Genomic DNA, 12,696 nt, shown 5'->3' with positions numbered 1-12,696 from the left:
ATCTATCTATATATATATATATATATATATATATATATATATATATATATATATATATATATATATATATATATATATATGTATATATATATATGTGTATATATATATATATGTATATATATATATATGTGTGTATATATATATATATATATATATATGTATATATATATATATATGTATATATATATATGTATATGTATATATATATATATATATATATATATATATATATATGTATATATATATTATCTATATATATATATATATATATATATATATATATGTATATATATATATATATATATATATATATATATATATATATACATATATCTATCTATCTATCTATCTATCTATCTATCTATCTCTCTCTCTCTCTCTCTCTCTATACATATATATATATATATATATATATATATAAATATCTCTCTCTCTCTCTCTCTCTCTATATATATATATATATATAAATATATATATACATATCTAGATATAGCTATAGCTATATCTAGATATATATATACAGATGTTATTAATATGTTAACTATTATATGTCTTATACGAGAATGTTTTACAGAGAATGTTTACAACTTTCTAAAGTCTCAGTAAGCGTTTGGCTAAACGGCTTGTTCCACTAGAAGTAAGCTTTTTCTATGATGTGCCCAAGTTTGAACCTCAAGATCTACGATCCTGCACATTTTACATGCAACCCTTCTCCTACACACTTGAATCAAATGAATGGCGCTTTACCAGGCCTCTGCAGAGCTGAATGACATGCAGGAATTCAGCCATTTGATTCAGATGTGCTGAGAAGGGATGCATGTAAAACTTGCAGGATCGTAGATCTTGAGGTTCGGACTTGGGCACCCCTGCTATCTATGGTTACACAGAGCATTTGCATCAGTGCTTGTTTCATTTCAACTAAACCTAGACAGAAGTGTAACCATATTCTTTGTGTTTGAAGAAATATATTTGTACACATAGAGAAACCATACATACATCAAGTATCTTGTTTTTCTGCCCTTCATTGACTTTGCCAGCCAGGCAGCAGTGAGCCAGGGCATTCTGGATGATGTGCTTGTTAGACTTGGCACTAGGCTCCTTATACAGTTTGGGTCCTGTGAAAAGAGAGCACAAGATTGCAAAACTGTAACATTGTCTTACGTAGAGTGGCTAAATGATCTGTTCAAATGCTATCCTTCTGCCTACCTGTGTACTCATTGTTGGAAGGATTGGAAGAGGTGGTTGAATCATTTTCCCAATCTTTTTCTCCATTACGACTACCAGCCGAAGGACAGGAAGAAAAGCCTTCTGCAGAGTCCGGTCTGAGGATGAGCACAATGCAAACCAACAAATGACACACACAAACGTAACAACAAACACATTTAGGCAGACGCAGACAAACATGTACAAGATATTGAAACACAGTACACATACAGACATGCAAACACACAGAAAAATGTGGTGAAACGAGGTCAGACACTGTGACACAATTCTCCAAACCCTGACTGTTGTCTTGCATCAAATCATTCTGTGATACTCGGATGAAGCTGAGCCGGGAGAGTCAGGAAAGACATGTTCAGCCAAGCAAAGCAAAGTTTTACTGCTGTCTTTAGAGATGAAGTTAAGGAGTTATGAAGGAAACAGCAAACACACAAGTGGAAAACAGAAAAGAGAGAAAAAAAAGTCTGAAAACAAGATTGCAAAAGCCAGAGGAAGAAGAAGAAAGGTGAAAACGGCACAGCAGTACAAGTCTGATGAACCTTAATGCAGAAGCAAAGATTACATTTATGGAATATGTCTACTTAAAATGTGTTTGTCTCAGCTGAAACAAAATAGCACAAAAGCTGCAGCGTATCTACACAGAGCCACAACTACAAGAGCTTCGCTTCATTTTGCAGCGTTACTAACCTTCCCTTTCTTTCTTTGGGAGAGCTTAAAAAAAACGGGATATGGGCAGAAGCTAGCTTGTTGCCTCTGACAGATGCATGCAGAGGGGAGGAAAAGGAAGAGAGGGATAAAAGAGAATCAAGTTGTAGACCGCAGATCTCACGGGGAAATGAGGATTGATAGCTTTGATCAACAAAATATCCCAACAGTAAAAAAAAAAAAGTCAAAACCACAATCAGGTTATGCGAAGGGTGGAAATACAGAATGGAAGTTGACACTTTTTAGCAGCTTAACTGGCAAAAGAAAACAGACAAACTAAGAACAATAAAGTATTTTAAAGCGACTTGCAAGATTGTTTGCTTTATTTCTGCTGTTTTGTAATTGTGATTCAGAAATAAAAGGCTAAACGAGCTAGTATGAAGCAACTTACCTGTTGTTCTTCCTGTTATCAGACTGGTCTCTGTCATTGTCAGCCATATTCAGGGATGCCAAAGAGACACTGGACACTGAGAAGCCTCGAGGACGCACCCCTACACCAGCATACCATACATCATTAGCATGAAACAATGTGTGGACGGCACATGTTGACGTTTCCTGCATCGCTCACCTGTTCCCCTCACAGCAGGAGTTGATGTATCCATGACATCCCTGTGGATTGACTTCGGCCTCGCCTTTTTCTTGAGACTTCCAGATCGAGGCTTGATGACCTCATCCATGTCCTCCATCAGTTTGAGCTGCTTTCTCCTCATATATTCATTCTTGATGTATTCCCTCCTTGCCTTCTCTTCATCCTTCTTCTGCTGCTCCTCCTCTGCTTTTAAACTGGAGGAGAGTGAGAAGATGACATTTATTCTAAAATTGAAAACTTAGCTTTCAAAGAAACAAAATGCATTGAAAATTAAGGCAAAATTCAAGAGTGGTAAGAAGGAGAGAGACACACCGAGCAGCTTCCCTTTTCTGCTCCTGGTCCAGCTCCTGCTGTTGCTTTCTCTCCTGAGCCTCCTTCTCCCTCTGCAGCCTCCTCTCCAACAGAGCTGCTTTCTTGGCTGCCATGTCCTCTTCAGCTTTTACATCATCCTAGCATTGGATATGACCACAAATATATATAAACATGGCTTAAATGCTGAGGAAAATGTTTTATCACAGCCTTTATCACCTCCGTAATTAAACCTTTATTACATGATAAATACATCTATTATTGGGCTATGGGCTGTCTGTGTAGACACACATCAGAGATACAACTTCATATATCAACAGAATTATTTGGGGAAATATAAAATATCTATGATGTTACATTAAAAAGACATGATGCAGCTGAGATGCTTTGTGGATCGATAGCAAACCACTGTGTTGTGCAATTATTTTGTCATCTTAAGAGAATATTTCATATCTCAAGTGGAACTTACTCCCCTTTTTCACATTTGCATTTCAGAAAGAATGATTATGTGTTACTGTACAATTATCTTTGCAGTCTGAACCTTACTAAGCAAGAACACCAACCTTTGCAACTACCAAACAACGAGACTATACAGGTTAATCATCCAACTGCGCAGCCATGTGTAACAACGTTTAACAAATGCTGGTATTTGCCCCTGTAAGGAACAGACTGGAATGATAATATGTCTGACAGGGCAAGTTGATCTCTGCCGTCTTGCTCTGAGGGAGGAAAGAAATGTATAAAGTGCAATGTCTAAATGCAATTAAGATCACAAGTAGCTTTCATGGAAAAGTGGAGTAAAGTCACACAGGTGGCATACAAAGCATAGCTTTCCAAACACAAACAGTGGTTTAAAAACAACTGTAAAAATAGCAGACATGCTTTATGGAAGTTTTACAGCCAAACTGTGTGTGATAGCGATTTGCTACTCCTGTTTTTAATTGTGCTATAAATGAATGTAATCCTATGCCGGATAGATCATAGGCTCAATTCCAAACCGCCCCCTACACACTACACCTTCACTACCAAATGTCACTCTCAGTGATGCCCTCTTCCCTCCAACGGAAGAGGGAAGCACTAGTCGTCATGGCAACACATAGATGCCCATGTGCATCGGAACTGCACCAGCTGCCTCTTTTATCTCCAGTTTCCTTGACACATCATACGTTCAGTGGCCATTATAATGACAGGAGCTACATTATTAAATAATTTTAGGTGAATCCACAAGTCTTTCTATTACTGTTTCCAATCACACAAATGAATTGCTGTTAATTTAGCTGACATCAAATCTCAGCAAAGAGTAAGATTTGCAAGACTTTTTATTTTTCTTTCGAAACCTTTTTTGGTTTTCTGTCAGTCAGGGAAACTCAGGATGAAGGCTATTCTCTGCTTCTTTTTGGCGTTGTACCAGCTGCAAAGTTTGTCGGGAGTGTGAAGTGTTGCAGACTCACTGTTTGAGGGCTGAACAGTTTTCTTGCTTTCCACTCTGAGTGGTTTGGGACAACCCTTAAGGAGGTTCCACGAGTATGCATAATAGGAGGGTTAGTGTGTAAGGATAGTGTGTAGGGATAGTGTGGAGGGAACGGTTTGGGATTGAACCCTCGTGTCTGCAGAGTTCACTTAAGCTGAGATGGCTACATCCAGTTAAGATAAGAAATCCCACAAATAAACATGTTTTCCTTAAAAAAAAAAACATAGTGGTCACAAAAGTGGAAGGAAGACTGTCTGGATGTAATCTTTTTGCCAAATTTTCCCTTCCTCTCAATGTTGCTTCTCTTAACTAGTCCTCTTTTGAAATCCTTAAAGTTCTGCTTTACTAAACAATAACACAAATAAATATTGATGGTTGTCAAATTCAAATGTTTGATCCAAATATGGCGCTGATTATCCAACCCTCGCCACCAGAAACAAAATCATATTAGCTGTTCCTCTGTGTCTGGGCCATGAGTTGTCTCACAGCTTGCCTGAATATAAAGGGACATGAATGAGCCCAAAAGCAACACATAAACCAAAAAGTCTACCTCTGTAGATATCCTTTCAGTTATGTTGTAAAACACTTAACAACTGTGTGAGTATGCCAGCTGCAGTAAATTGCGGCTTTTTCGCTGTTTCATGGCTGACCAACCTGGCATCCTCTGTCAATTTTGGGCCAAGATTTTTGGTCTGATCCATACTTCAAACCCAAACACAGGAAAACAAATTAGGTTCTAGGACTGTGAAATGTTTCTGTAAGTATCTAATGTTTCTCTACTATTAAAGTTTGATCGGCTACCACTTCTGCTTGCACTCTTCCATTTTCTGCTCTGGCATATCTTCTTTTGTCTTTGATCTGCTTGTGGTTCAACAGGCAAAGCTCTGCACAAGTTGTTCCAGGCTCTCACAGTGTGAGGTCATTCCCGTGGAAGCTCACACAGCACCATAGGGCATAGGAACCTTGTGTTACCAATGAGAAGTTCTCAGACTGTGCAACAGTGGAACACATTTATAACGTTGCAATTTTAAACCTGGAGAAATCAAGGTAAAACAAGGGTCTGCAAGTTGAATCGCCCCTTGTCACAGCAGATATTTCAACACTGTTGACATTATAAATGTTGAGTTGAAGACTAAAACTGTTTGGAGAGTCAAACATTCTCTGACAATACAATATATTTGTTTTATTTTGTTTAACAGAAAGAAATAGATAAAATCAAAGCACATCCTACAGGTTTGTTTTGTTGTTTTGAACACAGAACTGAGTGAATTTCAGAGATGTGTAGAGATGGTGGTGGGTTCAGGCTCTGTACCTCCAACTCACCTTAAAGAAGAATCCACAGCACATCTTCTGGTCTTCTCCATAATTTTCTCCTCCTGTTTCTCCTGCCATCTGCTGGTTTTGGCCATCTGGAGGCTTCAACCCAGAGAGAGGCACCTCCACCAGGTCTTTCCTCTCCTGGGGTTCTTCCTGAACTCCGCTGGCTGCACCTCCTTTAATCTCAGATACCGGCTGACTCAGCACCTCTGCCGTTTTCGACTGTTTCACCTCTTCCGTTAACTCTGTCCTTTTCTCCTGCGGCTCATTTTTCTTCTCTTTGGCAGCTTTTTCATTGCTCTTCGTCTCCTTTCTGTTCTCAGAGTTGTTCTGGCTTTCCTTGGTGTCCTGGCTGTTTCTTTCCCCGGGTTCAGCACCATGGCCGAAGTAGGAAAAAGAGCTGTGCTGGCTTTGGCTCGAGGTGAAACGCCTAAGTCTGGGCAAGCTGTCCACTGAGGTGGGGGTGTTGAGCATTCGGCTGAAGGGAGTGACCTTTAAATCATTTGGACGTGGGGTCCGAGGGGTTCTGGCATGGAAGGAGGCTGGTCTTCGCTTGATGCCAGCAGGGGAGCGATTGGTGGTGCGGGGGGACCCAGAGGAAGACAGGATTGGGGATAAAGACCCAACTGAGCCTCTGCCTGATCCACGGCCTGTTACACTGCTGCTGCGCAACTCACGGAGCTGCCTGTGTGACAACATGTAACAAAACAAACATATAGAAACAGGATGATGGCAAAATGATTGTGCATAGCACCTCATTAGTAACTAAAATGAAAAGATACCTATGAGGAGATGGAGCAGGAGGCGGTATGACCCAGGCTTGCTGCTGCTGGTCTCTCATCGCCATGATTTTCTCCTGCTGCTGAGCTAAACGCTGCATCTCTGTCTGCAGAAAGCCCAGTGATGTGTTCAGCCTCTCGATGGAGCGTGTGTATTCTGCCAGGTCGACTTCTCCTGACATCACACCTGATTACCAACAAAAACAGGATGAATAAGTAATGTGACTAAAATGATTTACGATGAAATCATGTTGAAACACAACAACGTTTGAAATAATTATCGCAGTTACCAAATCCAAGGCTGTTTCCTGCATTGTGCCTCAGTTGTGAACAGTGAACCATTAAACAGGAGGTGCCTATTGCCTACTTCACACAGCTACCCTAACCTCTGCCAAAAGGCCAAACTGGATAAAAAGTTGGGATAATTTAGGGTCACACTTCCAACAGCAAGCTAAAATATGGTAACTGCAGGCATGACCCACCGCTGTTATCTTCACAGGGGGATTTGGGAGCGGCTCCGTCTGGTTTGCACCGCTCGATCTGCTCCAAGCTACCAGGGTTCTTCTGCTTCGAGGATGAAATTGGTTCTGTTGAAGGTGTTTTTGCCCCTCCTGTGTTTGGACTGAGGGGGGCTGTAACACCCTTCCTTTTCACTATATTCAAAAAGGCTGTCCGGCCCATTTTCTGGCGATGTCGAGTAAAAGCTGCCTCCACCTTGGGATTGAGAGCAGCACGATGTTCAGACTCATATATAAAAATGACAAATTATTAAAAATCCCTTTTGCCCTGAGTCTTTTTTACCTTCTTCTTTTGTGCTTCAATGGCTCTACGCTTCTCTTCGAGCTTCATCCTCAGTTGAATCATCTCTGAAGCTATGATGTGGGAAGGGTCTCTTGGTGAAGGAGTTACTGGAGATGGTGAGGTGATTGGCAGGGGAGGTGCAGAAAACTAGAAAAATAATGTGATGGACAATTACAAATCTGTTTTTTCTGCAGCTGTAATTTTAGGAACAATTGACACTGAATGAGCCACAAACCTGAGAAGAAATGGCTTTTGTTGGGTGTGTATATGGCACATTGACATCAGAACTGTCTGGTGTGGTTCCTCCACTGCTTCTTCCCTCTAACTTCCTAAACTTCTGCTCTGCAAAGCTCGTCATCCGCACCAGACCACTTCCGGACCCTCCAGATGATGAGACTGGACTAACTGTGTGTGATCTGGGGAGTGTAGGCACTGAACTCGGACATGGGCTGCCTCTGTCATCTCCATCTCCCCTCTCACCGGCGGGCTTAGCTTGCCCAACCTCCCTGCTTGCTCCTTCCACACCTCTCTCCCTCTCTGGCCTGCCTAGCAGCGGACACGATCGGGTTGTGGCCTCACAGTCTGGATCTATATCTGAATAATCTCTCAGAGATGAAGAGTCCTCGTCCAAGCTCTGGATATCCTCAGTCCTCACATGGATGCCTGTGTCAATTTCATCAGTGGATGCAGAGTTGGGGTCACGGTCATTCAGCCTCGCCTTAGCAAAACTGGGGTCATCGACTGGGCCTTGGGCCCCCGGGGAGCCCAAAGACTCTGCACCATGTAGAAAAAAGCCGCTGTCTCCTTCTCCAATGCCCATGCTGGCATGGGGCCTTTCTGTGTCATGGATAATCTTGAGGGCCTCTTCGATGCTTGGGGGAGTTGATGGGCTGATTTTGCCAGTGTGGTTGTCTGTGTGTTTACTGGGGCTGTTGCTATCGGGTAACACTCCATTGGGGTACCTAAAGAAAACCCAGGTAAATCAGACAGTCCAGATGTTTGAAAGTATATTTACAACGGAGAAGTTCCTTTCTTTAGAGGAAACACATCGATTTAAAAATAAAACTAAATCTGAGCTGCGGGTTGCAGGATAGATGATTTAGTGGAACATAATCATTCAAAATGAAAGTATGCTTGTTTCCAAACCTAATTAATATGAATTCTTACTCTAGTTGATGCAATGCCATTTAGATTTGCTATATCTGCCATTATTTACAAATCAAAACAAAATTCTCTTTCGTACATGTACCTGCTTTGGCTTTTGACTGAAAATGTGTTGTTCCGCCCCAAGGGCTTGTGGGAAGTGAAGTCCTCATCCTCCTCAGGTATATGTCTACTCTGCCCGTTCATAGTGACCGGCATCGTGGAGAGGGGATGTTTTATGCCTCCTCTGGATGCATAGTGAACTTTGAACCCCAGACCGTCACTACTGGCTGAGCGGGTCATACCTCGGACAGAAGGAGGTTCACAGGGCGGCAACGTCGGATCCCCATCCAGGGGAATTTCAAAGGAGATTGCTCGAGAGGATGAGCTGAAAAAAGAGGGAAGGAAATGCCTTGTTAGTTTAAAAGAAAAACCACTTAACAATGTGGGCCAGTGAAGGCCATGTAGTAGTTATATACTGACTGTTTCTCTTTGGGCCACGTCCCAACACAGCCATCAACAAAGGACATGGAGGTAGATCTCTTCATTGCACCTGCTGTGGACAAAGACACATTAGATTAGGTTTCCTACTGAATGTTTAATGATTTATTTATCAGTCAACTGACATATATATGTTGATATTCAACTCAGAATCTGATCAGTTTTCCTGGGGCTCTCCTTCAGTGTCACCATGGTGTCTCCATCTCGGCCTAGTCTCTGCACCTTTCTCTGTCACACCAGCCACCTGTATGGTGTATCTGTAAGTCTCCCCCAGTCTGAGCTCCATCTGACTATATTTTACCCAGTATTCTCAGCATCGCTTCTCTGCATATCAGCAAACAAACTCAGTCTCACCTCTTGTCCTTCAGCTGACCTTCATCTCTGTTTAATCTGTGACACTTTAAATAATTTCCACTGAGTATTAAAACCATCTTTGCCTTCCCTTCAGTAGTGAAGATATACAACTAATAAGTGCTGTGCATGACCCCTGCACTTTTTAAAATGTTCAAATTTGGGCTTTTTTAAAAAAAAAAAACTTTCCTACAGTATGTTAAACGGCTGTTTCTGGATTTATAATCTGCAGAGACATACTCTCCCATAGAGGAGACTGCTCACGAACTTCCTAAAACACCTAATTTTGAATCAAGACTTTTTTCCTTTACTCATCTAGATAACTGTGAAACACATGTACACAATCCCTGCACATTATATAATGAGCAGTGCCTAAAAGAATAAGCAGATGTCTTACATAATGACATTTTTACTGATAAATTGACCAATTAGAGCAGACTACACCTTTTATGAGTGAAGCCTTATAGGTTGTCTTTCAGATAAAAGGTGATGCATAATATAGGGAAAAATAAACATTTTTAATGAAATAACCCTATTTTCTCAGTTTAACTATGAAAGAATATAAAAGAAAGCACAGTATCAGCTCTTTGAACACTTTTTAAACTTTTAAATAAATACTTCTGTACCTCTGGTGAGAAGCAAGTCATCATAAAATGAAGCGTAACAAGTGAAAATACCTTCAGCAGGAATGTTTTCTGGGCTGGACGGTCTGTCTGCATAGCTCTGTTTGACAGGACTGGACATAGGAGGCATTTCTCTACAGGATGATGCAGGCTCACAGGCTGCAGGAAAACAGCACACAATCCCAATAAGTAGAAGTCAGTCAACAGATCTAACAGCAGTCATATCGTGGTATAAGAAAACACTTTCTTTTTCATTCTTAAGTTTTACTGTACCGTTTGGGTCGAAGACTCTGGGTTGAACAAATGATGGCTTGACCACTTCAAACCACCAGAAAAGCTCAGCCATAAACACAAGGTAGTTACTCTGCAAGACAACACACAAATTTAGTGCTTGTTCTTCCCATTTATCCCTCTGAGGTCACTAGATTCTGTGGTATCATCCAGCATTTCCACAGATCAATAAGGGCACGGCTAACTGTTGCGAGGCAGCTGGCTCAGATGGGTGGGTTCGTGTTCTTAAACATTCACACACATTTCATTGTCTGGCTTGTTTAATTTCAAACCAAGACATATCACAAAATCCGCTAAAACAGATTCTTGATGTGATAAATTTGCATAAATGCAGCATTTCCTCTCTTCTAGCGGAGTGAACTGCTAAACAACACTTCTCGTCATATAACGCACCGATGCACACAAACACTGGTTAAGATTCTGTAGGCAGCGAGTCCTTGGTGAATAGCCAGTGTGATGGAGTCTTTAAATGCTCCTTGTGACCCCCTGGTGCACTATTATAGAGTATTCACTAAATACACACACAATAAAAACAATAAACTGAGACACAAAGACAGACAGACATATACAGAACAGAGGGTGTGTATGTATGAAAACTGTCCGCTGTGTTTTATCAAAGAGAGGAAAGGCCCTGACAGCTCCGACTGTGACTTGAATCTGAATGTTTCTACCCACGCTCCCTGCATACTATTTACCCACTCTGGCAGTTCTGCTCCTTAAGTCTGAATGAGACGCTCTTAGAGTTGTACAGTAGTTCTTTTATTAATCACAGACAGATGCATGTGAAATGGGAAGCTCTCTGTCTCAGGCATATTCTGTTTCTGGCTGAAAACAGGAGTGATATGGAAAGAAGAGACTGAGAGAAGCGAGTAGAGATGGATCGGGACTATAAATCTCCTCAAAACAGTCTGTCTTCAGTCTAAGCAGGGTGTGGGCTGAAGTGGAGTGGGGTGGTTTAATACAGCACCAGCACACAAAACGGATGCTATAACATACATCTATAATCTAGAAAAAATTTCTCAGAGCAGCACAAAGATCTTTATGTACCTAACCAATGCATCCACACATCTTACATACACACATCTCTATATCTGAATGCTGGTCTCCTTACCTTTATAGATGCATGTGCATAGAGCATATCCTCCAAGCTGAAGTGGCAGCAGTGGTTTAAGTTGTTCCTGCAAAACTCCTGCACCAGCTGGAGGTTGTACAGATTGTCAGCTAGAGACATGGTCTCCTTTAGGCAGATGTCTGCTCAGCCAGGGGAGGGGTCAAACACACACAAAGAGGAGGAGGGGTAACAGCAAAGGCCAGACAGGAAGACAAGGAAAGATAAGGCTTAGTTTATGTTTGAAAAAGACGAATAGATGAGAAGAAAATAATCCTACTTGTCAACTCACAGGGGAAAATTCACAATGTCCCTAAAAAGTCTTGAGCCGAATCACAACACCAAACTGTCTTAAACTCCTTCCAGATGAGTCATCGGGGTTTTTATTCCCCTGATGTTTTAGTACTGTAAGGATGGCCCAGGCATGTGCAGGATGTTTGACAAGCAGAAATAGAGCAGCCAGCTGAGGGTTGCAACGACAAACTTCTCTGGAGTGATGTCATTATGAACTTTACTGTACTTTGTTATTTTTAGAGTAAATCAAGCTGCAGGCAAAAATATAAAAAAAAACCTTAATGAACTGCAGCTTGCTTTCACATCTGGTTCACATGTGTGAGTTCCCTGTGAGCTAAACTGAATCCCAAGGGTTTCAGAGAATCGACATAAGAGTTGTTTATCTTTAAAAGAGCAGCTAACTACTTCTCTAACGGTTCTCTGTCACATACAACTCGTGACCAATCACAGCTCAAGGCGTTTCCAGAATGCAGGCAAGCCGAGAGGAAATACCTCTTTGTTTCTTGCTGTCTCAGTCTCTGTGTCTGTCCTGAGTCCTATTTGTGTTACAGTGTAATTATTATAATTACAATTCCATATAGATTACCAATGTTTTAGTGTGTTTTGGAACAAGATTTTGCAAAAATCCAATGGTTTGAAAACACTTGAAAACACAAACTGCAACAAAACTGTACTAAATTGAATTAAAAAAAGAGTGAATGTATGATAAATGTACCTTCGGCTTTAAGCATCTTTTTCTAAAAGTGTTGTTTTGGTTATAGCTGGAGAGGGAGAAGAAGAAAGTGTTGCTTGAACCTAGACAATGCTAACACTTCCTGCATTTAGCTCACTGAATAACTACCATCTTGATTTCTCCGAATGTGTTCCTGAACTGATGTCAGTTTTGTTTACTTTATGAAATGAATACAATAATAGAAAAATGAGTGAGAGAGTAAGATTGGGTGGTTCTATCTCAACCCCACCTTCCAGTCTGACAGCCTGTGGGCAGTAGAAGTGCAGAAGGGCAGTGAGGGCGCAGCCGTCTGTGTTGTCCTTCAGCAGGTTGTCCACCAGAGGGAGCGACGGAGCACTCCTCTGAGCATGCTCCCTCCTGTACCGAGCCTGAAACCATGGCAACGGCACAAAGACATCACCTTTATGTGTTTTAAGGGTGGATATGTGCAGCTTTCTTTGATTACTGGTACAAATACGCC

The 12,696-nt window shown here is 41.2% G+C and overlaps 1 protein-coding gene across 1 annotated transcript in view; it reads right to left on the bottom strand.

Moving 5' to 3' along the window:
* camsap2b (calmodulin regulated spectrin-associated protein family, member 2b) overlaps positions 1–12,696 on the bottom strand; it is a 32,766-nt gene that overhangs the window by 2,047 nt on the left and 18,023 nt on the right. Inside the window, exons 6-21 of the mRNA XM_079243946.1 lie at positions 12,466–12,604; positions 11,213–11,352; positions 10,084–10,174; positions 9,865–9,969; positions 8,819–8,891; positions 8,442–8,723; positions 7,428–8,154; positions 7,193–7,339; positions 6,874–7,105; positions 6,395–6,578; positions 5,619–6,297; positions 2,828–2,964; positions 2,495–2,709; positions 2,318–2,417; positions 1,207–1,322; positions 997–1,115 (exon numbers count right to left, since the gene is read on the bottom strand). Coding sequence (XP_079100072.1) covers positions 997–1,115; positions 1,207–1,322; positions 2,318–2,417; positions 2,495–2,709; positions 2,828–2,964; positions 5,619–6,297; positions 6,395–6,578; positions 6,874–7,105; positions 7,193–7,339; positions 7,428–8,154; positions 8,442–8,723; positions 8,819–8,891; positions 9,865–9,969; positions 10,084–10,174; positions 11,213–11,352; positions 12,466–12,604 — 3,486 coding nt within the window. The remainder of the gene's footprint in view (positions 1–996; positions 1,116–1,206; positions 1,323–2,317; positions 2,418–2,494; positions 2,710–2,827; positions 2,965–5,618; positions 6,298–6,394; positions 6,579–6,873; positions 7,106–7,192; positions 7,340–7,427; positions 8,155–8,441; positions 8,724–8,818; positions 8,892–9,864; positions 9,970–10,083; positions 10,175–11,212; positions 11,353–12,465; positions 12,605–12,696) is intronic.

This window comes from Telmatherina bonti, assembly GCF_933228915.1.
Source record: "Telmatherina bonti genome assembly, chromosome: 7".
NCBI lineage: Eukaryota > Metazoa > Chordata > Actinopteri > Atheriniformes > Telmatherinidae > Telmatherina > Telmatherina bonti.
Note: the sequence above shows the minus strand (reverse complement) of the source record. Positions and strands in the feature narration are given on the sequence as shown.